We start from the raw sequence: 24895 nt of genomic DNA on the forward strand, positions 1-24895 counted from the left end.
TTGCAAAATTTGTGAAGGCGCCATCTTTGGTGACTGAGTCCGAGCATACTTACTCTAACACGCAAAATGCATTTTCTTTTGAAGAGAACATCATTTTTTTAACCTGAAAAGATAGAAATGCCAAACATTACACAAGCTGTGAAAATTGTCAAAATGATTGACCTACGAAATGGAGTCAAACATGGAAACACCCTGTATGTGCATTACAAAGGAATATTTACTTTTTTAAAGGAAAAGTAAATCCGGAAATACTTCCCCTTTTAAAATGCTTGAAAAATGTTACTATTTTGACCGTTATGGTTAAGTATGAATGGTTTATCGAAATGGTGATTTTTAGAATGCCATATTTCAACTTTCTACTAAGACACTGTTGTTCTTCTACCGCATTGAAATTGCCATACAAGTGAGGAAGGATAAAGAGGATACTCATACGTCAACCATAACTACTGTGCTGCCATTCACAGCGATTAGGCGTCCAATCCATTTAGACTAGGAAGAATGGATTGGACACCTAGAGCTGTGAATATGGGGGAAATGAAGCTTTCCACCCGCTTGTGACTCCATCCTGTCCACATCACCACCGTGCTGCCACAGACTTCTTACCTGACGTTTGTTTTGTGTTTTTTTTCTCCCCTCCCTCACGCAGTTGCAATTCTTGCAGCACCGAATGCAGCAGCAAATGGCTACGGCGGCCCCCCAGGGAACGGCGGCGGCGGTGGCGGGGGGCCGGCAGCCTACCGCCAACCAAGCAAGAAGTAGGAGGAAGAGGAGCACGCCGCAGCCCCTCCCCAAACCTCGCCAGACGGAAACGTTGCCCAGACGCGAGTAAGTCGCCCCGCAGCCGATTAGCCCCACCCCCCCAAAAGAAAGCTTGAATTTGGGGTCCGCCGTCTACCTCTCCGGCCACTTTTGTACGATGCTAGTGCTGGATTTGGAGCTGTGAGTGTTGACGTATTTCTGGACACCTTTTTTTTTTTTTAAGCTGTCTTTGTCAGCTGTTTTATTGTTGTTTTAAAAAAAGAAGAGTATATATTGACAGTGAAAATACAACTTTTGGATATATAAAAAAGGATTGTTTGTGTTGTCATTTTACCCAATGCTTTTAATGACTTTGTCGATAAGTTCGTGGATGTGTTTCTGCCGGGCCGTCGCTCGGCGGATCAATTCCTGCAGCTTCTCGCCAGACAAAGAAGTTCCACCTGCGGGCAAAATGCAAAAGCTTTCAATGACATTGAGCATATTCAAAAATATTTAAAAAAGTTTCTTGCTGCAGAGCTGTCAAATACGACCAATCTTCCGTACTTTACTTCAAATCCAGTCATGTTTTTTGTTTTTCTATAAAAAAACGACATAGTATAGTAAGGCTTTTTTCTCAAAAAACGACATAGTATAGTAAGGCTTTTTTCTTAAAAAAACGACATAGTATAGTAAGGCTTTTTTTTATTAAAAAACGACATAGTATAGTAAGGCTTTTTTCCTAAAAAAAACGACATAGTATAGTAAGGCTTTTTTCTTAAAAAAACGACATAGTATAGTAAGGCTTTTTTCTTAAAAAAACGACATAGTATAGTAAGGCTTTTTTTAATTAAAAAACGACATAGTATAGTAGGGCTTTTTTTTTTTAAAAAACGACATAGTATAGCAAGGCATTTTTTCTAAAAAAACAACATAGTATAGTAAGGCTTTTTTTCTTAAAAAACGACCATGTATAGTAAGGCTTTTTTCCTAAAAAAAAAACGACATAGTATAGTAAGGCTTTTTTCTTTAAAAAACAACATAGTATAGTAAGGCTTTTTTCTTAAAAAAACGACATAGTATAGTAAGGCTTTTTTCTTAAAAAAAACTACATAGTATAGTGAGGCTTTTTTCTTAAAAAACGACATAGTATAGAAAGGCTTTTTTTTCCTTAAAAAACGACATAGTATAGCAAGGCATTTTTTCTTAAAAAACGACATAGTATAGTAAGGCTTTTTTTCTTAAAAAACGACCATGTATAGTAAGGCTTTTTTCCCCCCAAAAAAACGACATAGTATAGTAAGGCTTTTTTCTTAAAAAAACGACATAGTATAGTAAGGCTTTTTTCTTAAAAAAACGACATAGTATAGTAAGGATTTTTTCTTAAAAAAAACGACATAGTATAGTAAGGCTTTTTTCTTAAAAAAACGACAGTATAGTAAAGCTTTTTTCTTAAAAAAACGACATGGTATAGTAAGGCTTTTTTCTTAAAAAAACGACATAGTATAGTAAGGCTTTTTTTCTTAAAAAACGGCATAGTATAGTAAGGCTATATTTCGTGAAAAAACGACATAGTATAGTAAGGCTTTTTTCGTGAAAAAACGACATAGTATAGTAAGGCTTTTTTTCTTAAAAAACGGCATAGTATAGTAAGGCTATTTTTCGTGAAAAAACGACATAGTATAGTAAGGCTTTTTTTCTTAAAAAACGGCATAGTATAGTAAGGCTATTTTTCGTGAAAAAACGACATAGTATAATAATAAGGCTTTTTTTCTTAAAAAACGACATAGTATAGTAAGGCTTTTTTCGTGAAAAAACGACATAGTATAGTAAGGCTATTTTTCGTGAAAAAACGACATAGTATAGTAAGGCTTTTTTTCTTAAAAAACGGCATAGTATAGTAAGGCTATTTTTCGTGAAAAAACGACATAGTATAATAAGGCTTTTTTTCTTAAAAAACGACATAGTATAGTAAGGCTTTTTTCGTGAAAAAACGACATAGTATAGTAAGGCTATTTTTCGTGAAAAAACGACATAGTATAGTAAGGCTTTTTTTCTTAAAAAACGGCATAGTATAGTAAGGCTATTTTTCGTGAAAAAACGACATAGTATAGTAAGGCTTTTTTTCTTAAAAAACGGCATAGTATAGTAAGGCTATTTTTCGTGAAAAAACGACATAGTATAATAATAAGGCTTTTTTTCTTAAAAAACGACATAGTATAGTAAGGCTTTTTTCGTGAAAAAACGACATAGTATAGTAAGGCTATTTTTCGTGAAAAAACGACATAGTATAGTAAGGCTTTTTTTCTTAAAAAACGGCATAGTATAGTAAGGCTATTTTTCGTGAAAAAACGACATAGTATAATAAGGCTTTTTTTCTTAAAAAACGACATAGTATAGTAAGGCTTTTTTCGTGAAAAAACGACATAGTATAGTAAGGCTATTTTTCGTGAAAAAACGACATAGTATAGTAAGGCTTTTTTTCTTAAAAAACGGCATAGTATAGTAAGGCTATTTTTTGTGAAAAAACGAAATAGTATAGTAAGGCTTTTTTCGTGAAAAAACGACATAGTATAGTAAGGCTTTTTTTCTTAAAAAACGACATAGTATAGTAAGGCTTTTTTTCTTAAAAAACAACATAGTATAGTAAGGCTTTTTTTCTTAAAAAACGGCATAGTATAGTAAGGCTATTTTTCGTGAAAAAACGACATAGTATAGTAAGGCTTTTTTTCTTAAAAAACGACATAGTATAGTAAGGCTTTTTTTTCTTAAAAAACAACATAGTATAGCAAGGCATTTTTTCTTAAAAAACGACATAGTATAGTAAGGCATTTTTTCTTAAAAAACGACCATGCATAGTAAGGCTTTTTTCCTAAAAAAAACGACATAGTATAGTAAGGCTTTTTTCTTAAAAAAACGACATAGTATAGTAAGGCTTTTTTCTTAAAAAAACGACATAGTATAGTAAGGCTTTTTTCTTAAAAAACGACATAGTATAGTAAGGCAGTTTTCTTTAAAAAAACGACATAGTATAGTAAGGCTTTTTTCTTAAAAAAAACTACATAGTATAGTGAGGCTTTTTTCTTAAAAAACGACATAGTATAGTATGGCTTTTTTTCTCCTAAAAAACGACATAGTATAGTAAGGCTTTAAAAAAACCAACATAGTATAGTAAGGCTTTTTTTCTATAAAAAAACGACAGTATAGTAAGGCTTTTTTCTTAAATAAACGACATAGTATAGTAAGGCTTTTTTTAATTAAAAAACGACATAGTATAGTAAGGCTTTTTTTTTTTTAAAACGACATAGTATAGCAAGGCATTTTTTTCTTAAAAAACAACATAGTATAGTAAGGCTTTTTTTCTTAAAAAACGACCATGTATAGTAAGGCTTTTTTCCTAAAAAAAACGACATAGTATAGTAAGGCTTTTTTCTTAAAAAAACGACATAGTATAGTAAGGCTTTTTTCTTAAAAAAACGACATAGTATAGTAAGGCTTTTTTTTTATTAAAAAACGACATAGTATAGTAAGGCTTTTTTTTTTTTTAAAACGACATAGTATAGTAAGGCTTTTTTTCTTAAAAAACGACCATGTATAGTAAGGCTTTTTTCCTAAAAAAAAAAACGACATAGTATAGTAAGGCTTTTTTCTTAAAAAAACGACATAGTATAGTAAGGCTTTTTTCTTTAAAAAACAACATAGTATAGTAAGGCTTTTTTCTTAAAAAAACGACATAGTATAGTAAGGCTTTTTTCTTAAAAAAAACTACATAGTATAGTGAGGCTTTTTTCTTAAAAAACGACATAGTATAGTAAGGCTTTTTTTTCTTAAAAAACGACATAGTATAGTAAGGCTATTTTTCGTGAAAAAACGACATAGTATAATAAGGCTTTTTTTCTTAAAAAACGACATAGTATAGTAAGGCTTTTTTCGTGAAAAAACGACATAGTATAGTAAGGCTATTTTTCGTGAAAAAACGACATAGTATAGTAAGGCTTTTTTTCTTAAAAAACGGCATAGTATAGTAAGGCTATTTTTTGTGAAAAAACGACATAGTATAGTAAGGCTTTTTTCGTGAAAAAACGACATAGTATAGTAAGGCTTTTTTTCTTAAAAAACGACATAGTATAGTAAGGCTTTTTTTCTTAAAAAACAACATAGTATAGTAAGGCTTTTTTTCTTAAAAAACGGCATAGTATAGTAAGGCTATTTTTCGTGAAAAAACGACATAGTATAGTAAGGCTTTTTTTCTTAAAAAACGACATAGTATAGTAAGGCTTTTTTTTCTTAAAAAACAACATAGTATAGCAAGGCATTTTTTCTTAAAAAACGACATAGTATAGTAAGGCATTTTTTCTTAAAAAACGACCATGCATAGTAAGGCTTTTTTCCTAAAAAAAACGACATAGTATAGTAAGGCTTTTTTCTTAAAAAAACGACATAGTATAGTAAGGCTTTTTTCTTAAAAAAACGACATAGTATAGTAAGGCTTTTTTCTTAAAAAACGACATAGTATAGTAAGGCAGTTTTCTTTAAAAAAACGACATAGTATAGTAAGGCTTTTTTCTTAAAAAAAACTACATAGTATAGTGAGGCTTTTTTCTTAAAAAACGACATAGTATAGTATGGCTTTTTTTCTCCTAAAAAACGACATAGTATAGTAAGGCTTTAAAAAAACCAACATAGTATAGTAAGGCTTTTTTTCTATAAAAAAACGACAGTATAGTAAGGCTTTTTTCTTAAATAAACGACATAGTATAGTAAGGCTTTTTTTAATTAAAAAACGACATAGTATAGTAAGGCTTTTTTTTTTTTAAAACGACATAGTATAGCAAGGCATTTTTTTCTTAAAAAACAACATAGTATAGTAAGGCTTTTTTTCTTAAAAAACGACCATGTATAGTAAGGCTTTTTTCCTAAAAAAAACGACATAGTATAGTAAGGCTTTTTTCTTAAAAAAACGACATAGTATAGTAAGGCTTTTTTCTTAAAAAAACGACATAGTATAGTAAGGCTTTTTTTTTATTAAAAAACGACATAGTATAGTAAGGCTTTTTTTTTTTTAAAACGACATAGTATAGTAAGGCTTTTTTTCTTAAAAAACAACCATGTATAGTAAGGCTTTTTTCCTAAAAAAAAACGACATAGTATAGTTAGGCTTTTTTCTTAAAAAAACGACATAGTATAGTAAGGCTTTTTTCTTTAAAAAACAACATAGTATAGTAAGGCTTTTTTCTTAAAAAAAACGACATAGTATAGTAAGGCTTTTTTCTTAAAAAAAACTACATAGTATAGTGAGGCTTTTTTCTTAAAAAACGACATAGTATAGTAAGGCTTTTTTTTCTTAAAAAACGACATAGTATAGCAAGGCATTTTTTCTTAAAAAACGACATAGTATAGTAAGGCTTTTTTTCTTAAAAAACGACCATGTATAGTAAGGCTTTTTTCCTAAAAAAAAACGACATAGTATAGTAAGGCTTTTTTCTTAAAAAAACGACATAGTATAGTAAGGCTTTTTTCTTAAAAAAACGACATAGTATAGTAAGGCTTTTTTCTTAAAAAAAACGACATAGTATAGTAAGGCTTTTTTCTTAAAAAAACGACATAGTATAGTAAGGCTTTTTTCTTAAAAAAACGACATAGTATAGTAAGGCTTTTTTTCTTAAAAAACGGCATAGTATAGTAAGGCTATATTTCGTGAAAAAACGACATAGTATAGTAAGGCTTTTTTCGTGAAAAAACGACATAGTATAGTAAGGCTTTTTTTCTTAAAAAACGGCATAGTATAGTAAGGCTATTTTTCGTGAAAAAACGACATAGTATAGTAAGGCTTTTTTTCTTAAAAAACGGCATAGTATAGTAAGGCTATTTTTCGTGAAAAAACGACAGTATAATAAGGCTTTTTTTCTTAAAAAACGACATAGTATAGTAAGGCTTTTTTCGTGAAAAAACGACATAGTATAGTAAGGCTATTTTTCGTGAAAAAACGACATAGTATAGTAAGGCTTTTTTTTTTTAAACGACATAGTATAGCAAGGCATTTTTTCTTAAAAAAACAACATAGTATAGTAAGGCTTTTTTTTCTTAAAAAACGACCATGTATAGTAAGGCTTTTTTCCTAAAAAAAAACGACATAGTATAGTAAGGCTTTTTTCTTAAAAAAACGACATAGTATAGTAAGGCTTTTTTCTTAAAAAAACGACATAGTATAGTAAGGCTTTTTTTAATTAAAAAACGACATAGTATGGTAAGGCTTTTTTTTTAAAAAAAAACGACATAGTATAGCAAGGCTTTTTTTCTTAAAAAACGACCATGTATAGTAAGGCTTTTTTCCTAAAAAAAACGACATAGTATAGTAAGGCTTTTTTCTTAAAAAAACGACATAGTATAGTAAGGCTTTTTTCTTAAAAAAACGACATAGTATAGTAAGGCTTTTTTTAATTAAAAAACGACATAGTATAGTAGGGCTTTTTTTTTTAAAAAAACGACATCGTATAGTAAGGCATTTTTTCTAAAAAAACAACATAGTATAGTAAGGCTTTTTTTCTTAAAAAACGACCATGTATAGTAAGGCTTTTTTCTTTAAAAAACGACATAGTATAGTAAGGCTTTTTTCTTTAAAAAACAACATAGTATAGTAAGGCTTTTTTCTTAAAAAAACGACATAGTATAGTAAGGCTTTTTTCTTAAAAAAAACTACATAGTATAGTGAGGCTTTTTTCTTAAAAAACGACATAGTATAGAAAGGCTTTTTTTTCTTAAAAAACGACATAGTATAGCAAGGCATTTTTTCTTAAAAAACGACATAGTATAGTAAGGCTTTTTTTCTTAAAAAACGACCATGTATAGTAAGGCTTTTTTCCCAAAAAAAAAACGACATAGTATAGTAAGGCTTTTTCTTAAAAAAACGACATAGTATAGTAAGGCTTTTTTCTTAAAAAAACGACATAGTATAGTAAGGCTTTTTTCTTAAAAAAAAAACGACATAGTATAGTAAGGCTTTTTTCTTAAAAAAACGACAGTATAGTAAAGCTTTTTTCTTAAAAAAACGACATAGTATAGTAAGGCTTTTTTCTTAAAAAAACGACATAGTATAGTAAGGCTTTTTTTCTTAAAAAACGGCATAGTATAGTAAGGCTATATTTCGTGAAAAAACGACATAGTATAGTAAGGCTTTTTTCGTGAAAAAACGACATAGTATAGTAAGGCTTTTTTTCTTAAAAAACGGCATAGTACAGTAAGGCTATTTTTCGTGAAAAAACGACATAGTATAGTAAGGCTTTTTTTCTTAAAAAACGGCATAGTATAGTAAGGCTATTTTTCGTGAAAAAACGACATAGTATAATAAGGCTTTTTTTCTTAAAAAACGACATAGTATAGTAAGGCTTTTTTCGTGAAAAAACGACATAGTATAGTAAGGCTATTTTTCGTGAAAAAACGACATAGTATAGTAAGGCTTTTTTTCTTAAAAAACGGCATAGTATAGTAAGGCTATTTTTCGTGAAAAAACGACATAGTATAATAAGGCTTTTTTCTTAAAAAAACGACATAGTATAGTAAGGCTTTTTTCTTAAAAAAACGACATAGTATAGTAAGGCTTTTTTCTTAAAAAAACGACATAGTATAGTAAGGCTTTTTTTCTTAAAAAACGGCATAGTATAGTAAGGCTATTTTTTGTGAAAAAACGACATAGTATAGTAAGGCTTTTTTCGTGAAAAAACGACATAGTATAGTAAGGCTTTTTTTCTTAAAAAACGACATAGTATAGTAAGGCTTTTTTTCTTAAAAAACAACATAGTATAGTAAGGCTTTTTTTCTTAAAAAACGGCATAGTATAGTAAGGCTATTTTTCGTGAAAAAACGACATAGTATAGTAAGGCTTTTTTTCTTAAAAAATGACATAGTATAGTAAGGCTTTTTTTTCTTAAAAAACAACATAGTATAGCAAGGCATTTTTTCTTAAAAAACGACATAGTATAGTAAGGCATTTTTTCTTAAAAAACGACCATGCATAGTAAGGCTTTTTTCCTAAAAAAAACGACATAGTATAGTAAGGCTTTTTTCTTAAAAAAACGACATAGTATAGTAAGGCTTTTTTCTTAAAAAACGACATAGTATAGTAAGGCTTTTTTCTTAAAAAAAACGACATAGTATAGTAAGGCTTTTTTCTTAAAAAAAACTACATAGTATAGTGAGGCTTTTTTCTTAAAAAACGACATAGTATAGTATGGCTTTTTTTTCTCCTAAAAAACGACATAGTATAGTGAGGCTTTAAAAAAACCAACATAGTATAGTAAGGCTTTTTTTTCTATAAAAAAACGACATAGTATAGTAAGGCTTTTTTCTCAAAAAACGACATAGTATAGTAAGGCTTTTTTTTCGTAAAAAACGACATAGTATAGTAAGGCTTTTTTAAATTAAAAAACGACATAGTATAGTAAGGCTTTTTTTTTTTAAAAACGACATAGTATAGCAAGGCATTTTTTCTTAAAAACAACATAGTATAGTAAGGCTTTTTTTCTTAAAAACGACCATGTATAGTAAGGCTTTTTTCCTAAAAAAAACGACATAGTATAGTAAGGCTTTTTTCTTAAAAAAACGACATAGTATAGTAAGGCTTTTTTTCTTAAAAAAAACTACATAGTATAGTGAGGCTTTTTTCTTAAAAAACGACATAGTATAGTAAGGCTTTTTTTTCTTAAAAAACGACATAGTATAGCAAGGCATTTTTTCTTAAAAAACAACATAGTATAGTAAGGCTTTTTTTCTTAAAAAACGACCATGTATAGTAAGGCTTTTTTCCTAAAAAAAACGACATAGTATAGTAAGGCTTTTTTCTTAAAAAAACGACATAGTATAGTAAGGCTTTTTTCTTTAAAAAACGACATAGTATAGTAAGGCTTTTTTCTTAAAAAAACGACATAGTATAGTAAGGCTTTTTTCTTAAAAAAACGACATAGTATAGTAAGGCTTTTTTTCTTAAAAAACGACCATGTATAGTAAGGCTTTTTTCCTAAAAAAAACGACATAGTATAGTAAGGCTTTTTTCTTAAAAAAACGACATAGTATAGTAAGGCATTTTTTCTTAAAAAACGACCATGTATAGTAAGGCTTTTTTCCTAAAAAAAAACGACATAGTATAGTAAGGCTTTTTCTTAAAAAAACGACATAGTATAGTAAGGCTTTTTTCTTAAAAAAACGACATAGTATAGTAAGGCTTTTTTCTTAAAAAACGACATAGTATAGTAAGGCTTTTTTCTTAAAAAAAACGACATAGTATAGTAAGGCTTTTTTCTTTAAAAAAAACTACATAGTATAGTGAGGCTTTTTTCTTAAAAAACGACATAGTATAGTATGGCTTTTTTTCTCCTAAAAAACGACATAGTATAGTAAGGCTTTTTTCTTTAAAAAACGACATAGTATAGTAAGGCTTTTTTCTTTAAAAAAACCTACATAGTATAGTGAGGCTTTTTTCTTAAAAAACGACATAGTATAGTAAGGCTTTTTTTTCTTAAAAAACGACATAGTATAGCAAGGCATTTTTTCTTAAAAAACGACATAGTATAGTAAGGCTTTTTTTCTTAAAAAAAAGACATAGCATAGTAAGGGCTTTTTATTAAAAAATGACCATGTATAGTAAGGCATTTTTTCCCTTAAAAAATGACCATGTATAGTAAGGCATTTTTTTCCTTAAAAAAAATGACCATGTATAGTAGAGTTTTGTCAAGTGCGATATCACCACGTTTGAGAAGAGAGCCATTACCGACCTGGTTTGCGCACGGAGCAAAGCCGACCCCCCTCGTCCGTCGCCAAGGTGACGCGAGCCGTAGCCACTTGCTCCTCTTCCGCCACCGGGTCGGCCAACAGGATAGATCTGCGAGACGCAAAAGCGGACGCTTTTGTCAGAGTGCGCCGGCACATCGAAAGAAAAACTTCAACTGACTGGTCAAAAACGCAGAAGGAGGCGGCCACGGGATGCTTGACGATCTTCAACTTTTGCCGTTTCTCCAAGTCCACTTCCGGTGCGCTCGTCTCGCCGTTTGCGGATACTGCGGGAAGCGTGGCTGCGCGGGAGGAAACCACGGTGAAGAGCGCTCGACGCCGGGAAACGAGCGCAACCTACTGTTTTTCAGGGCGGCTAGCAGGGCCAGCGTGCAAGCGTCCAAAATGTTGCCGTCGTAATCCAGACAAATCAGGTCGCAGTACAGCGACCAGCACAGCTGTGGGAAGAACGCGGCCACGTTTTGAGGAACTTGACTCAATTCCGTCCTGGAATACAAAGTCTCACCTTGCCTCTTTCAATACACAAGTCCTCAGTCTGCAACATTTCAGAGCTGAAAGCAAAAACGAGAGATCGCCTTTAGAGAAACCAGAGCTGGGCGATAAAACGATAATGATAATTGTCATGAAATAATTTTTGTCAACGATAATATTAAAAACTTTCGATAAAAATGCGATCATTTAAACTGTAGTTACACCACCCGACCACGACAGAGAAAGGGGGCGCTGTTGCGAGATGAACAATGGTTGCATTCCAACGCTCAGGAAAAATAAGGATGACGAGGAAACGTGTTTTTAGCGTGTTAGTAATAGTGGCTAACACAAAGAATGAATGCAAAAGGACAATAACACGGACAAAATAAGCGATTATGAGATGCAGGACAACACTGAGGCGACCCACAAAAAATCCCAGGGAATTCTCCGTGGTGTTTTTTAAAAAAACAAATTAAATGCCTCGTTCGTACCTGTGCAAAGAGCAGCCTTATTGAAAATATCCTTTAACCCACTGTCCTCATTTTAAGGTCAGCCTGTAATATTTTTCCTACTTGATATCAAGATGGTTTCCCGTTTTATGTAAATGTTCTGAAAACATTGCAAAAAATCCAAGACTTCTCTTGGGTTAACATGGGTGTTACATTATTATATATTTGCTTGCAATAAAGAATGCTTTGCTTTAACTTAGCTTATTAACACTCTTATGCAATTAAATGGGCAGGAGAGGATTCGATTCCTTCGAATGAACCTGGACGAAGGCGCGTCGGTTCGATTCTATTGGTGAACCTATCATTTTGAAATGGGTTGAGTTCATCCAACTTTTTTTTGTATTTTTTCTCGTGATAACAATTTTGGTCATATCACCCAGCTCTAAGAGAAACCATAAGAGAAATATATTGAGGTTGGCCGAAATCCAACGTACCTCTCGATGATGTCGGCCAGGAAGTGACTGGCGGTCTGGGCCTGCTCCCCAGGCGGGCCGGGTCGGAACTGGGAGGAGCAAAGCGGCGGCAGGTCCACGTTGGGCACTGAAAAGTGGTGTGTCGTGTCGTTCAAAAAAACCACAGGGAGGTTTCTCGATGGGCGTGCACGTTCCCAGCTCACCTATGAAACCTTTCCCAGGTTCCTCCACTGACGGGTTGGCCAACTCCTACGGGACAAGAAAAAGTCAATCAGAAGATTGCTTCGTGCCATTCAAGAACTTATCTTTCCTTTTTTTGTTTGTTTTTTTACCGCTTTAACCCCGCAAATGACCGTTGTATTGCCCAACTTCACCAAAGCGGAGCCATCTGCCGTGCCGATGGAACCTGAACGCTCAGAAGTAAAAGGGTGTTCGTTAACATTTGCTGTCGTGTAGATTTGATGAATTATTAATTTATCGACATTAAAAAATTCAGTGTCGTGGGCCACAATATTAACATTTGGAAATTGTATTTAACTAAATGGCAGTGATCGTTCAATGCAAGCCGCTCCCAGTTAAAATGTATTGGACGTCCACCGTCGTCAATGACAGCTAATGAGATCAAGAAGAGCTCTTTAACGGGTTAAAAGTTGTTTCAGTGGCATTTAAGATCAACACACCAATGTTGACGGTCGTGGTTCGGAATTCTAACAGCTCGCGTCCATCCGGTCTACAGTTTTCTTTCTGAACAAATGAAGAAAAAAGGGGAAATATGGATTTTTGGAATGCAGTATATATTTAAATATAGAGCTTGAACGTCACGCACCAGAAAACTCCGATGATACTCCAACGGATCAGCTGTCCTGAACATTAAGCCGCAAAATAATACATTATTGGATACTTGTTTGGATGTTTTTACATTCAGGAATTAAATACATAGCTGTGAATTTGTTCGAAAACAGACGTCTCTCTTACTTGAATCCAGCCGCCATGATGTTTTGGTTTGAGCACGCGGGTACCAAATCAACCTACGGAAGCTTGTGTGGGAAAAAAATAATAGGTGATCCGGTCCGCAAGGAGGCAGTGTAGAATCACAACGCGTGTAGATTCTGTATGGACAAATATATTTGTTTTAGAAGGTGAGAAGTGTCAAGACAAAGTGCTCCCGTGGACTTCGCTTTATGGAGCGAATGTCATTTTTGCTCGGTTTGGGTGTTCAAATAAATGTCTGAATTAATCTAGAGTTGTCAGTGAATTTGTTGCAACTCCGATGAGTTGAAAATGCAGAAATATTAGCTATTTTACAGTACACGATACGTTGAGTATTAGGTTTTGTTGTTATAAATCGAGCGGCTCTGACACCAAATGGCCGACATGCCATGACCTAGGTCTTTGTCGGCATACTGCGGGTATAAGTCATCTAGTTGTTGTTGCATGATATCTACTGTATCCGGCTCGTCACCAACTGTGACGTGTCGAAAGGCAGCACTTCCGTGTTGGCGCTGTGTTCACTTGTGATTGGAAGCGAGCAAAAAGTAATGCACTACCGATGTACACGGTTCGCACACTTTGAGCAAATATGCTCTTCTGACAGAAGGATCTTTGTGTGTTGTTGAACCCATAAAAGCGAAGGATCACAGAAGAGCTACTTTGGCCAGCTCACCGTGAGAGGTAACAGCCGGACGTCCAAGTCCAAAGATGGACTGCATCTGTGAAATACTGGAAGGTTTGGCTTTGTTGGCCATTGCAGTCGTCATTTTGGTAAGTGGAGTGACTGACTTGTTTGGACGGGGGCACAAACTTGGTTTCAAGAAGAAGAAAAAATCAATACATTTGGATGTCATCCTGAGGGAAGATGTCAGGATGGAGAGACATTCGCAACTGCTCTCAGGGATGCTGACCATCAAATGCAAAAATGTGTCTCGTTAAATGTACATCACATTAAATCAAGATTCAGTGTATCAGTGTTTTCCAGAATTGTTGAATGTGAATGTGTCACAACCTGCCAGGCAGGTTGTATCATCTGTTTTTGTCACTTTCGCAAAATGACGCTAAGGCAACTTGAGAAGAAAAACAAATGGCAATTTGAAGACACTGTTTTTAATCTCCACAGTTTTGCACGGTGGCGCACGTGACGGCCCAAAGAGCCAACCTGACGCGGCAACAGCGGGAAAAATGCTTCCTCACCGCCACGGGTTCCCAAGAGCCCTTCCCGAGTCTGCGCGAGCCGCCCTCCGTCGAACTCTCCGTGGTGGTCCCGGCCTACAACGAGGAGCTCCGCCGTAAGTTCCCCAACGGCGGCGCCCCGATGTTTACCGCCATCGACGGCGGCCAATGAGCGGCCACCCACCGGTGTAAATTGTCATTTTAGTGCCCGTGATGCTAGACGAGGCCATGGAGTATTTGGAGAGCAGGCGGGTCAGTACTACATCATTTTACGTCGCTCGTCGCCGTTCCCGAAAGCTGAAAACCGTTGTCGCGCTCGTCTCTACAGAAACGGCGAGCGTCCTTCAGCTACGAGGTGATCGTGGTGGACGACGGCAGCAAAGACGAAACCGCGCAGGTAACGTCAACTATCGTCCGCTTTTCGAAAGCCTATTTCGTGCTTTGCGTGAAATATAAGGGCTCATTTTGCCATCCGACCACCAGGTGGCGTCGCGCTACACCGAAAGGTACGGCGCCGATAAAGTGCGGGTTCTGACGCTGGTGAAGAACCGAGGAAAAGGCGGTGCGGTTCGGATGGTAAGAAGTGTCAGCGTAACGTGGCGAGGGTGCGTACATTTTTTATATTTTTTTACTGCCCACGCAGGGAGCGCTGAGCTCCAGGGGGCGCCTCATCCTGATGGCGGACGCCGACGGAGCCACCAAGTTTGCCGACCTTGAAAAAGTGGAAGAGGGCCTACGGCAACTCAGTCCAAAACCGGTAAACGTTTCATTTGTGTCGAAGGGGCGTGCGCTACTTGCCTTAGCCGACGTTCCAGAATCCATTCCACTCTTCCACTGCCAAAAAGGAATCTGGGAAGAAAAGAGAAAGTTGGAATGAAAAATGAAAAATTTGAAAAATTACACTTTTTTTTCCCAGGACAACATGGCGGTGTCGTGTGGTTCCCGAGCTCACCTGGAGCAGGACGCGCTGGCACAGGTAACCCGACCGGCTCTGGGCGGGCCAGTTAGCGAGCTAGCTGGCTTTTAACTCTGACGTCGTGGTTCTTCCTTGTCAGCGCTCGCTGTTTCGCAACTTCCTGATGTGGGGCTTCCACTTCCTGGTTTGGTCCCTGTGCGTGCGCGGCATCCGCGACACGCAGTGCGGCTTCAAGATTTTCACCCGCGAGGCGGCGCTGCGAATTTTCTCCGCGCTGCACGTGGAACGCTGGTGAGCGGACGCCAACTTCACTTGGAGCGGAAACGCCCCTGCCGCGCCGGGAACGTTTCCACGCTTTTCACGCAGGGCTTTCGACGTGGAGCTCCTGTACATCGCGCAGTCCTTGGAGATCCCCGTCGCGGAGGTGGCCGTCAACTGGACGGAGATCGAAGGTGGCCGGGGGGAAAGGGACCACGGCATTGGGATCAGACTAACTATTTGAAATGTCCTCGCCTCCCTCAGGTTCCAAGCTGGTTCCGTTCTGGAGCTGGCTTCAGATGGGTCGCGACCTGGTCTTCATCCGACTTCGCTATCTGACGGGAGCTTGGAAGTTGCAGCCGGCCATAAAGAGCGACTAGCCAATGGCAGGAGAGATGGATGGACGGACGGACGGATGGACAGATGGGCCGGTCTGTCGCCAGAGCAGGAAAGACAGGGCAGGTCTTATTCGACCTCGTGCTTGCTTTTATTGTCCCCCCCCCAGGACGGGAGGGGGGGACATTGGCATTTGGAACAGCCGTCCATGGAAAGCCGCTCTGACCTTAACTGGCCGCATTCGACGGTGTAGACGTCCAATCTATTTTGTGGCTATTGTGGGACATTTCGGGTTCTGTTGGAATAAAAATGCTCAAAACACAATTGTTTGATCGTATGTGAATGTATTCTACGCAAGATGGTGGACCGGGAAGAAAAGCACATCCAGTTTATCTGAGAGAAAGAAAAAGATGTTGACTTTGTGCCAGTTAGTTTTGTAAATCTTCAAATGACTGTCAGATGTCATATTTGGTATGAGCTTGTCCACTTTTTGTAAACAATTGAATTGATTGAAGTATTAAAGGTGTAATGTCATTTATGTCCAGAAGAGGGCGACAGAACCATAATTTGCCGCACGTAGACATCAATTCCATTTCTGACTGATATATTTTATAAGAGAAAAATGCAATTATTTCTCTTCATATCACCTTACATTTGTTACCCGGCCCCCTTGAGGTCGGGCACAGGTTTGGCCGCACTCTCGTCACTGAAATACCTTCTGCCCTTGATGTCGATACAATATATTGGAATTACATTGATCTATTTTTAATTTCATTCAAAGCACTACATTGAGTCATGGTATATTACTTAGTTATTAATGAAATAATGCCTTTCTGCGTGCTCTGCTTTTTTAGATTTAATATCACCATATGACATTTGAAACAATCTTTTGTCATCTTGATGATTTCCCCAAATGTCCTCATTGAGTCACCACGTGACCGTCCTTCCTCTACAACACTCCAAATCACTTTGAAGCTTAATAATAAATGATGCAGTAGCATTTGCTCGTCTTTGAACTTCCCATTTTCCACGAGAACAATGGGCAGGCCGGGAACGCCCACCCACCCGCTTGACGCGCCCGCTCGTGGCGCCCCCACCCTGGAGTACCTCAAGTTAAAAGTAGCGCGTGGCGCCGCCGTTGCCGAGAGTGGCGGCGCGTGAGCCAGCCGGCCCCGGACGCACCTTGACGCCACGCAGGCTTTTCTTCTCTCTCCCCGCCACGGACATGCTGCGCCGGCTTTGCATCTTCTGGCTCTGGGCGGCTCAAGTCCCGCTCCAGGCGCTCTCCGGACAGCCGGAGCCCCCCGGACAGCCGGCGCCGAACCCCTGGCTCTCCGAGGACGCCATCCTGGTGGCCAACAACGGAATCCGCGTGCCCCTGGGCCGGGCCGCCTTCGTGGACCCGGTCAACGACCTGGTGCTGCAGACGCGGCCGGGCGACCGCTGCGGCGTGACGGTCCTGGACGACGGGCCTCCGGGGCGGCGTCCCGGCCGGCTCTCGCCCGAGAAGTTCCCCTGCGACTTCGGGCCGAGGGACGTCAAGTACACCCACTACGGGTCCGAGATTCCCGCAGGCCATCGCGTCCGTCTGCAGCTGCGCTACGACACGGGCGGCCAAAGCGTAGTGGTCCCTTTCACCGTGGAGGTGGAGGTGGTCTTCGCGCGGCTGGAACTGGTCGCCAAGAACGCGCCGCTGAGCGTCAGGCGCCCGAGAGGCACCAGCGACGCCATAGACCGCAGCATTTTGGACTTTGCCTACGACCGGGAGAGCCACAAGTGCGGGGTGACGCGGCTGGCTGACGGGGGCCGGCGGCCGCGCTACGGGCGGCTGCTGGACGGCGGGAAACTGGCCCAGATGATGGATTGCGACGAGCTGACGCGGGCGGGGGTCCGCTACCGGCACACCTCCCGGGGTACGTTCCCCGACCGGGACGCCGTCCCCATGGTGGCGGAGCTCCGGGACCGAGGGGGCAACGTGGCGAGGCGGGAACACTTTCACCTGACGGTCCGAATCGCCGGGGGGCGGGAGAATACGGCGCCCGGGCCGAGCTTGCTGGCGATGATGACCATGGAAGTCAGCCAGTCGGCCATGACGGCGTTCACGCCCGAAATGCTGGCGGCGGACGACGCCGAGTCGGACCCGGGCGATCTCCTCTTCAACATCACGTCGTGGCCGTCCTTGGAGGAGGGCTACGTGGTGAGCACGGACGACCAGAACTCGCCCATCGCCTCCTTCTACCAACGGGACCTGCGGGACTTGAAGATCGCCTACAAGCCGCCCTCGCGGGACGCGGACGCCGACGTGATCTTCCAGCTGGAGTTTCAAGTGCTGGACCCCGACGGGGCCTCGTCCGACCCCTTCGCCTTTACCGTGGTGGTCAAGCCCATGAACTGGCTGGCGCCGGCGCTAGCCCGCAACGCCGGTCAGCTGCTCTACGAGGGTCAGTCCCGTCCCCTGACGACGGACAACCTGGAGATCGCCGACGCAGATGACCTGGGGGCGGTTAGCGTCAGGGTTCTGGGCGGGCCGCGCCACGGCGTCCTGCTGGTGCGGGGGACCCGCCGAGACGGCTTCGCGGCCCCGGACCTGGCCGCCGGCGCCGTGGTCTACCGGCACGACGGCAGCGACGCGTACAGCGACAACGTGGTGTTGGAGATGACGGACGGCAGACACCACGTGGACTTCCTCTTCCCCATCACGGTGGTGCCCGTGGACGACGAGCCGCCTGTGGTCGAGTCCAACGGCGGCCTGGTGGTGTTCCACGGTCAGACGCGGGCCGTGCCGGCCCTGGCTCTCGGCGCCACCGACGTGGACTCGGAGGACGCCACGGTGAGATTCACCGTGGTGCCGCCGTTTTCCGACATCGGCGCCACGCTGCTGAGGCAGTCGGACGCCCCGGAGGACCCGTCTTCGTGGAAGTTCAACTCGGAAGAGGAAGTTTACGAAAAGGAGGTGCGGGAGTGGCTGCAGAAAGACATCACGGATGGAAATCTCTTCTACAGACACGTGGGACCTCGCGTGGCCACCGCCATCGCGGACAAGGTGGTCTTCACGCTCCGGGACGACAACGACCCTCCTAACGAGTCCGGCCGGGTGACGTTTGTCATACGGGTGCTGCCCGTGGATGACATGGCGCCCGAGCTACACCCGGGCGCCACCCTGCGCATGACCGTGGAGGAGTACGAGCTTCGGCCAAGGTGAGCGTTTCAAAAGTAACTTGGTTGTCATCCATTTGAGGGTTGGAAATAGGTCGGTCTGTGTGTAGCCAATGGCCTAAAAGGAAGACGCCATTTTATTCTTGCCATGGCGCGATGGAAACGTTCCGGCCATCTTTCGTTTCGCTTGGATGCTCATTTTCAGGTCCTATTTATACATTGCGACCTTTGTGACTGATTTCCATTGGTATTTATTCATTTGGATATTTATTGATTTTCCCATTTGACCTGGTCTTCCATAATAGAAGCCGGGTGGCGTTCAAGAAAAAAGTAGAGCACGCCGTCTAAAAGGGGGCGGCGGCGGCGGCGATGACGGCATCGACCCGTCATGGCGACTCGCTGAAGTGAAAGAGACAAGGTGTTGCTTTTCATTTCCCGCGAGACCTTTGAAATATTTCACCGTCAGACGTCTTTACCGTCGCCGAGCAACCAAAGGGGACAAAAGTATTGGAAGGGAGACTTTCGCCGGACCGTGAGTGGACATTTTCAAATACAAAATGGCTGACAGTTGAATTGAATGACCCACCTTTTTTGCCATTCTACAAATACAATGAGATTTAAAACTTCACCATCAAGTGCACATATCAATAAGTAGTCCTAAAAAGAGGTAGATACCATAAAAATGGATTTAGGTACAAAAAAAGTATGCGGTGACAGTGCTTAATTGGGTCTAGATTAGGGGAAAAACTCAAGTTGAGTAGGGTGACTTTGGGGGACTTTTGTCGCTTCCGTGCTTAAAAGGATTGGACGTCAATCGCTATTAAGAGCAAACGTCAAGAGTTAAAGTGTTATTCCTTGGCTATATTTCATAGAGACTTGAGTTATTCATGGCCCTCGTTGCCTTTTGTCTTGTTTTTTTATGCAGCCGATATCGACGCGCCGAGCGTGTTCTACGTTCTGCGGAAAGGAGAAAAGGCCACGTGGGATGTTTTTCACTTCAGCGCAGAGGACAAGGGTAAGTAAGGAGCACCTCCGGCCATTCAAATGCTTTTTTAAAGCAAAAAGTAGCACATTCAAATGGGATCTCAACAGAAAAAACGTTTTAGAAGAATAAACTCCTCCAAATGAGCTTTAAATATACATTTTTTTTAGAAGAGTGACGCGTGAATTTTTCAGTGACGGATGCCCATTAAAGTATGAATTGTGCTTTTTCAAAGACGACATTATTTTTAACTATGTTTTTTCTAAAATATTAAGATAGTTTGGGTGTAGCCTTGGTTTACTGTCCCTTTTCCAACCTTACGCTGATGCAAACAGTTGGCCTTTTGGCCAATTTTGTGCAAAAAAAGCTGAAAATATTGTGGCATGCACAATTTACTAATCAGGTGAGGAAATTACAAACGAGCGCGGCAACAAATCCGTCCGTCTCCTCCTTTGGGGCCTTCGGGCTCTTTCTCATTAGCCACATCGCCGCCAGAGTCGCCGCCAGAGTCGCCGCTTTCAAACGCATCCCCGGCGCCCGCGGCCGGCGCTTTTACAGGCAAAAGTCAACGACGGCAAGCGGGAAAAGATTGGCTCGTTGTAAACATCATTTTCGAGTCTTTGTCCGTTTCCCCAAATATGAAAACAAAACCACAAGATAATTTAGTCTACTGGATGCTAACAGATTAGCTTCACGACGTGAAAAACATAGCCTTAAAGACCTCATGCGCGTGCTTCCTTCAACATATACGATTTCCAATGTTTTCAGAAATAATAAATCGCCTTTATCGACGGCAACATTCTTTATTTTTAAAGCAATTTCACCCTAGGTGAAGAATGTATAGTGGAAAAAAATCTGCTTATCTAAAATCAAGTCCTGTGTTTTGATAAGGAAATACGAGAACTCACTCACTCGTCACTCGTCATCTGGATAGTGAATATTTCTCTTTTATTGTCCTGTTGACAAAATAATGAACCACACACACACACACACACACACACACACACACACACACACACACACACACAGAAGCGTGCCAAAAAGACACTGGTACATCTGCAGCAATCATTTTATATTTCCCCGCATCTCTAATTTATATGTCATCACCGAGGCGTGACAGTCACGGCTGATTTGCATACATAGCTCCTTCTGTCCCTGCTATGAAAAGCAAAGGTGTATTAACTCATTGTTCCCATGAATATGACTTCTATCGGCGTCGATCAAAAGGAAAGCATCCCCCCACTGCCACTGCCACCCAGCCCAACAAAAGATGTGCAAGATAACACTCCTTAACGCCTGCAGGCGTTGGCACGCGCGCTCAAGCAGCAAAAGCTGGCGGTGCCCGAAAGCCACACTTGGGGTGCGCCAAACAGGAAGTTAAGATTCAATCCGCTCGGTGCCTGGGGGAGGCGGGCCGGGCGCGATGCTACTTTTTGGGCTCCCCGGGGGTGCTCCCGCGCGCCCCGCGGCTAGGCAACGACCCCTGAAGAATTTTCTAGCTCATTGCAGATGTTAACACGCCACGTTGATGCCATTTTTCAAAATAAAAGCAACGTTGCGTTAAAGCAGGATTGACTGAAATTAAATTGAGTTGAATTTTTTTTGACCCATTTGAAAGGTCAAAAAGAACAACATCTTGCAATCTTACTCCGCTCCAATAAATATTGAAGAAATGGACATGCTGTAAATGCGCAATAAAATGAGGTCAATAAAACAGTGAGCAAAAACAAGAGTCAAGTCATAAATTTTTGACACGCTCACCCGCTGAATAATGTATGCGATGTGCATGTCAGGAGCGTGCTTCTATTATGTATAACATCGACTTCCACTTGACCTGTCTGAAGGGTTGCATTGTGGGTAAAGAGGGAAAATAACAGAAGACAAGTCGTAAAGGCAGATGAAAAGTTCAAGGTAAGCGCAGCAGAAGGTTTTTTTTTTTTTTTTGCTAGCGGGCAAAACATTCCGAGACGACCGGTGCCGGATCTCGTTGGAGAAGGACCTGGGAGGCGGAGCCTCGGTGAACATGGTCCTGAGGAGGGGCTTCTCGGGGAAGACCACTTTCGTAGGTGGGCAATAGATAGCATAGCGCTGAGGTTGTTAACGTCATTGCGCTGTCACTTACTTTTCTTTATATTGCCAGGCGTCGCCACTGAGGACAGAAGCGCCAAGAAGGGGCGGGGCTGCCGGGGAAATTTCCAGAAGGCGGTCCGGTTTGACCCGGGCCAGACCGGGGCCTCGGGGCGGATACGGATCCTCGCCGACGGCAAGTACGACCGGCCGAAGACTCTCCGTATCCTTCTGTCGGAACCTGCTATGGCTGCCCTGGAATTCCCCGCCGCCGCCACCGTGGTGATCCTGGACCCCCATGACGGTCAGAACTAGACCGAAAAACTGCTTTTGGAAGAAAGCAATCACAAAATTTTCATCGCAAAGCTAAAACAAAAAAAAAGTGCACAAACGTCACTCACATAAGCGCAACGTCGGGGAACAAAGTTAAACCTTCAGAATAAAAGCTGGGCAGTCTAAAAAAAAGCTCATTTTGTCCTTTCAACGCATTTCTGTGCTTTTCTTCCGATCGGGAGTCTTACGACAAGGCTTCTCGTTAAAAGCCGCCCTTATGGATTCTTTCTCTTCTCTCCGTCTTTACGACTTGTCGGCCCGTCTCAAAAACGGATAAAAAGTAGAGGCAAACGAGTGGCTTTTTGTCCTCCGAGATCTCCTCGCTAATTGAAAGCAACGCGGCACGGAAGCCGGGAACCGTCGGTCCGACCCAACCGACCGCCATGGCCCTCAGGACCATGGCGTCGGTTTGACGCGTCTTTGTCGCGTCGGCCAATCTTGGCGGGCCGACGAGTAATGAAGTCACGGGGGACGCCGCGAGGGATGATGAAGAAAGACGTGGTCCAAAGAAAATATCCAAACATTGCACAAAAAAGACCAAGGACGCCAGGCTTACTGTTAAAGTTGAACGTTGACGTTTCAACTTGAAGTCCAAAGTGCTCCCAGAGGGGGGATTGTTGAGGAATCAAAGTTGAGGTCGCAAACTTTTTGGGTGCATGGAGTTAGCATGCCAAGACCCATTCCAATTTTCATGGTGGAAATCCATAAACAAATTCACAATCAATAAAAAGGCCCTCATGTTATTGTTGGAAATACAGGTCCAAGTTTCTCCTTTGAAAATGAGCATCCTCCAAAAAAAGCCTTCAATTTTTGAAGAAAAATGAGATGCAATTTAGAGCAAGATCAGAACTGAGACCTGACCAAAACCCGCCCCAAATCGGCACTTCCTGAGAAGAAGTCAAGATTCTGGCTTTTCCCACTTACTATAAAGACCAAGACCGCAACCGAGACTTGCCCAAAATCTGCAAAACAACCATATTAAGTCGCGTCCGAGACTGAAACAAGAACAAAATCCTTTGTGTGCGGCACTACTATTTTGGTTCATTTTCAGTGGCTGTAGTAATATCGTGAATATTTTCATGATGGAGTGAAAACTGACATTGCAACAAATCCGATAAACCTTCTCACCACCTGGCCCACTTACATCTTAAAAATACCACACACAAAAAATCCTGAGTTTTGATGTTGACACTGACGATAAGAAAGAGAAAAAGTGGAGAAAGAGAGAGAGAGAGAGTGAGAGAGAAATATTTTGGGAATTGTGACAGATTTTGAGAAAGGAGGGAAAGAGAGAGACGATCAATTTTTGCTCCTGTCACTGTTTTTTCCGACTTGAAAGCGATGCACAAGATGAAACCGCAGCCTGAGGAAAGCGTCACTTGAAAAAAAGAGCTTGGATCAAGACGCCTGCAGGGGGCGCGTGTGCGTGTGTGTGTGTGTGTGTGTGTGCGGCTCCAAACGTGACACACACACACACATTCACAAAACGCATTTTTCATGGCCAAATAGCAAAAATATATAATATACTACGTACTATAGACGTTAGATGGGACAAAAGTCTTATTTTAAGCCTCACAAGGCGACCACTTTGTATTATCAAAAATACTCACTTGCCTTATGAAGGGTTAAATGTATTTATTATTATGTATAAATTATTATTATTATTATTATTATTATTATTATTATTTGTTGCTTATTTATCTGTTTGTTTGTTGTCATTTATGATGTTGTTGACTATCTATTTATTTATGTATTATTTATTACTTATTCATTGGTCATGTATTAGTTATTGTTATTTATTAATTATTTATCTGTCTGTTTGTTTGTTGTTGTTATTTGTGCACTTTGTGGTGAAGCTTTAAATCTCATTAGACTTATAGACTGACAATAAAAGCATTCAATTCAATCAATTCAATGGATACATTGCACAATGCACATTGGATGAAAACAAACCTCCATTACGGTCTTACCTTTGCTTATTAATGAAGTCCTTCTGAACGAATGCATCGATGAACCTGCTTGTGCAAGTCTTCCTAGTGTGCGTGCGTGAAGTTTTGAAAGTCTTTCGGTCTCAATCGAGATCAGCACCAGCAAAGAAAGTCGTTTTGTTGTCCGATCAAGTTTGTTCTTGTATAATTTCCGCCTTGAAAACGTTGAAAATGACCATCTCCACTGTCGTAGCTGGAATCGTGAGCACGAACTTTAGCAAATTGATCAGTCAACTTACTCTACCTGTAAATGACTCATTGCACAGCCAATCTTTGGCATCAGAGTGTCCTCTGGCGGACGGCCAGAGTTCTGTTGGCTCCCCAAAGCACATTACAAAAAAAGAAAGAAACACCCCAAAGCACATTACAGAAAAGAAATGAACAGTAATTGTTGTAACTATTGATAAGTTAAATATAAAGTGTGCTAAACAAATTAAATGTATTCCAAATAATATTTAATACATTGCAAAAATAAAGAAACGGTCGATAACCTAAACATTAACATTGACCTATTAACATTTTTTATCATTAACATTTTTTATCATTAACATTTTTTATCATTAACATTTTTTATCATTAACATTTTTATCATTAACATTTTTTAAACGAATACAATTATGAAATACTTTTTAAAGGCTTTTGAAACATCATGTGAAAACAAATAACCGTAGTACGTATTTTGATGGTTTCATTTTCTTTTGCGGCCTTGACTCCACCCACGTGAATGGAAACTCTGCTTGTGATTGGCTGAGCCTTTGGAGGTTTCCCCTGTCTTTTCCGGC

The 24895-nt window shown here is 40.3% G+C and overlaps 4 protein-coding genes across 6 annotated transcripts in view; 3 read left to right on the plus strand and 1 right to left on the minus strand.

Moving 5' to 3' along the window:
• Positions 1-1097, plus strand: part of supt20 (SPT20 homolog, SAGA complex component) — a 20003-nt gene extending 18906 nt beyond the window's left edge. For 2 of the 3 annotated variants that reach the window (XM_077591494.1, XM_077591495.1), the window contains one exon: positions 647-1097. In XM_077591494.1, coding sequence (XP_077447620.1) covers positions 647-829 — 183 coding nt within the window. In that variant the 3' untranslated portion in view covers positions 830-1097. The remainder of the gene's footprint in view (positions 1-646) is intronic. The other variant, XM_077591496.1, reaches the window with a different exon arrangement.
• exosc8 (exosome component 8) lies at positions 970-13015 on the minus strand. The gene is made up of 11 exons (XM_077591500.1): positions 12887-13015; positions 12738-12774; positions 12592-12655; positions 12244-12317; positions 12115-12160; positions 11933-12038; positions 11024-11069; positions 10859-10955; positions 10679-10799; positions 10503-10609; positions 970-1199 (listed from the first exon to the last, which is right to left on the minus strand). The coding sequence occupies exons 1-11, from the start codon at positions 12901-12903 to the stop codon at positions 1090-1092; spliced, it is 825 nt and encodes a 274-aa protein (XP_077447626.1). The 5' UTR covers positions 12904-13015; the 3' UTR covers positions 970-1089.
• A 357-nt stretch (positions 13016-13372) lies between these two features.
• On the plus strand, positions 13373-15911 carry alg5 (ALG5 dolichyl-phosphate beta-glucosyltransferase). The gene is made up of 10 exons (XM_077591498.1): positions 13373-13672; positions 14025-14193; positions 14283-14329; positions 14406-14474; positions 14561-14653; positions 14721-14834; positions 14994-15053; positions 15133-15284; positions 15360-15445; positions 15516-15911. Exons 1-10 carry the CDS (start codon positions 13610-13612, stop codon positions 15629-15631), a joined length of 969 nt encoding a protein of 322 aa, XP_077447624.1. The 5' UTR covers positions 13373-13609; the 3' UTR covers positions 15632-15911.
• An 822-nt stretch (positions 15912-16733) lies between these two features.
• On the plus strand, positions 16734-23646 carry LOC144068562 (FRAS1-related extracellular matrix protein 2-like). Its single transcript, XM_077593174.1, has 4 exons — positions 16734-18785; positions 19669-19758; positions 21675-21791; positions 21866-23646. Exons 1-4 carry the CDS (start codon positions 16813-16815, stop codon positions 21876-21878), a joined length of 2193 nt encoding a protein of 730 aa, XP_077449300.1. The 5' UTR covers positions 16734-16812; the 3' UTR covers positions 21879-23646.
• The last annotated feature ends 1249 nt before the right edge of the window (positions 23647-24895 follow it).

The sequence above is a fragment of the Stigmatopora argus genome, chromosome 22 (assembly GCF_051989625.1).
Source record: "Stigmatopora argus isolate UIUO_Sarg chromosome 22, RoL_Sarg_1.0, whole genome shotgun sequence".
Taxonomy (NCBI): Eukaryota; Metazoa; Chordata; class Actinopteri; order Syngnathiformes; family Syngnathidae; genus Stigmatopora; species Stigmatopora argus.

Coding starts and splice junctions, on each gene's coding strand:
- alg5 (XM_077591498.1), top strand. CDS start 13,610: ATGGACTGCATCTGTGAAATACTGGAAGGTTTGGCTTTGTTGGCCATT. Junction 13,673..14,024: donor CCATTGCAGTCGTCATTTTG/GTAAGTGGAGTG, acceptor TAATCTCCACAG/TTTTGCACGGTGGCGCACGT. Junction 14,475..14,560: donor GCAAAGACGAAACCGCGCAG/GTAACGTCAACT, acceptor TCCGACCACCAG/GTGGCGTCGCGCTACACCGA.
- exosc8 (XM_077591500.1), bottom strand. Junction 10,956..11,023: donor TGTGTATTGAAAGAGGCAAG/GTGAGACTTTGT, acceptor TTCTTCCCACAG/CTGTGCTGGTCGCTGTACTG. Junction 10,610..10,678: donor TCCTTCTGCGTTTTTGACCA/GTCAGTTGAAGT, acceptor TGCGTCTCGCAG/ATCTATCCTGTTGGCCGACC.
- LOC144068562 (XM_077593174.1), top strand. CDS start 16,813: ATGCTGCGCCGGCTTTGCATCTTCTGGCTCTGGGCGGCTCAAGTCCCG. Junction 18,786..19,668: donor GAGTACGAGCTTCGGCCAAG/GTGAGCGTTTCA, acceptor TTTTTTATGCAG/CCGATATCGACGCGCCGAGC. Junction 19,759..21,674: donor CTTCAGCGCAGAGGACAAGG/GTAAGTAAGGAG, acceptor TTTTTTTGCTAG/CGGGCAAAACATTCCGAGAC.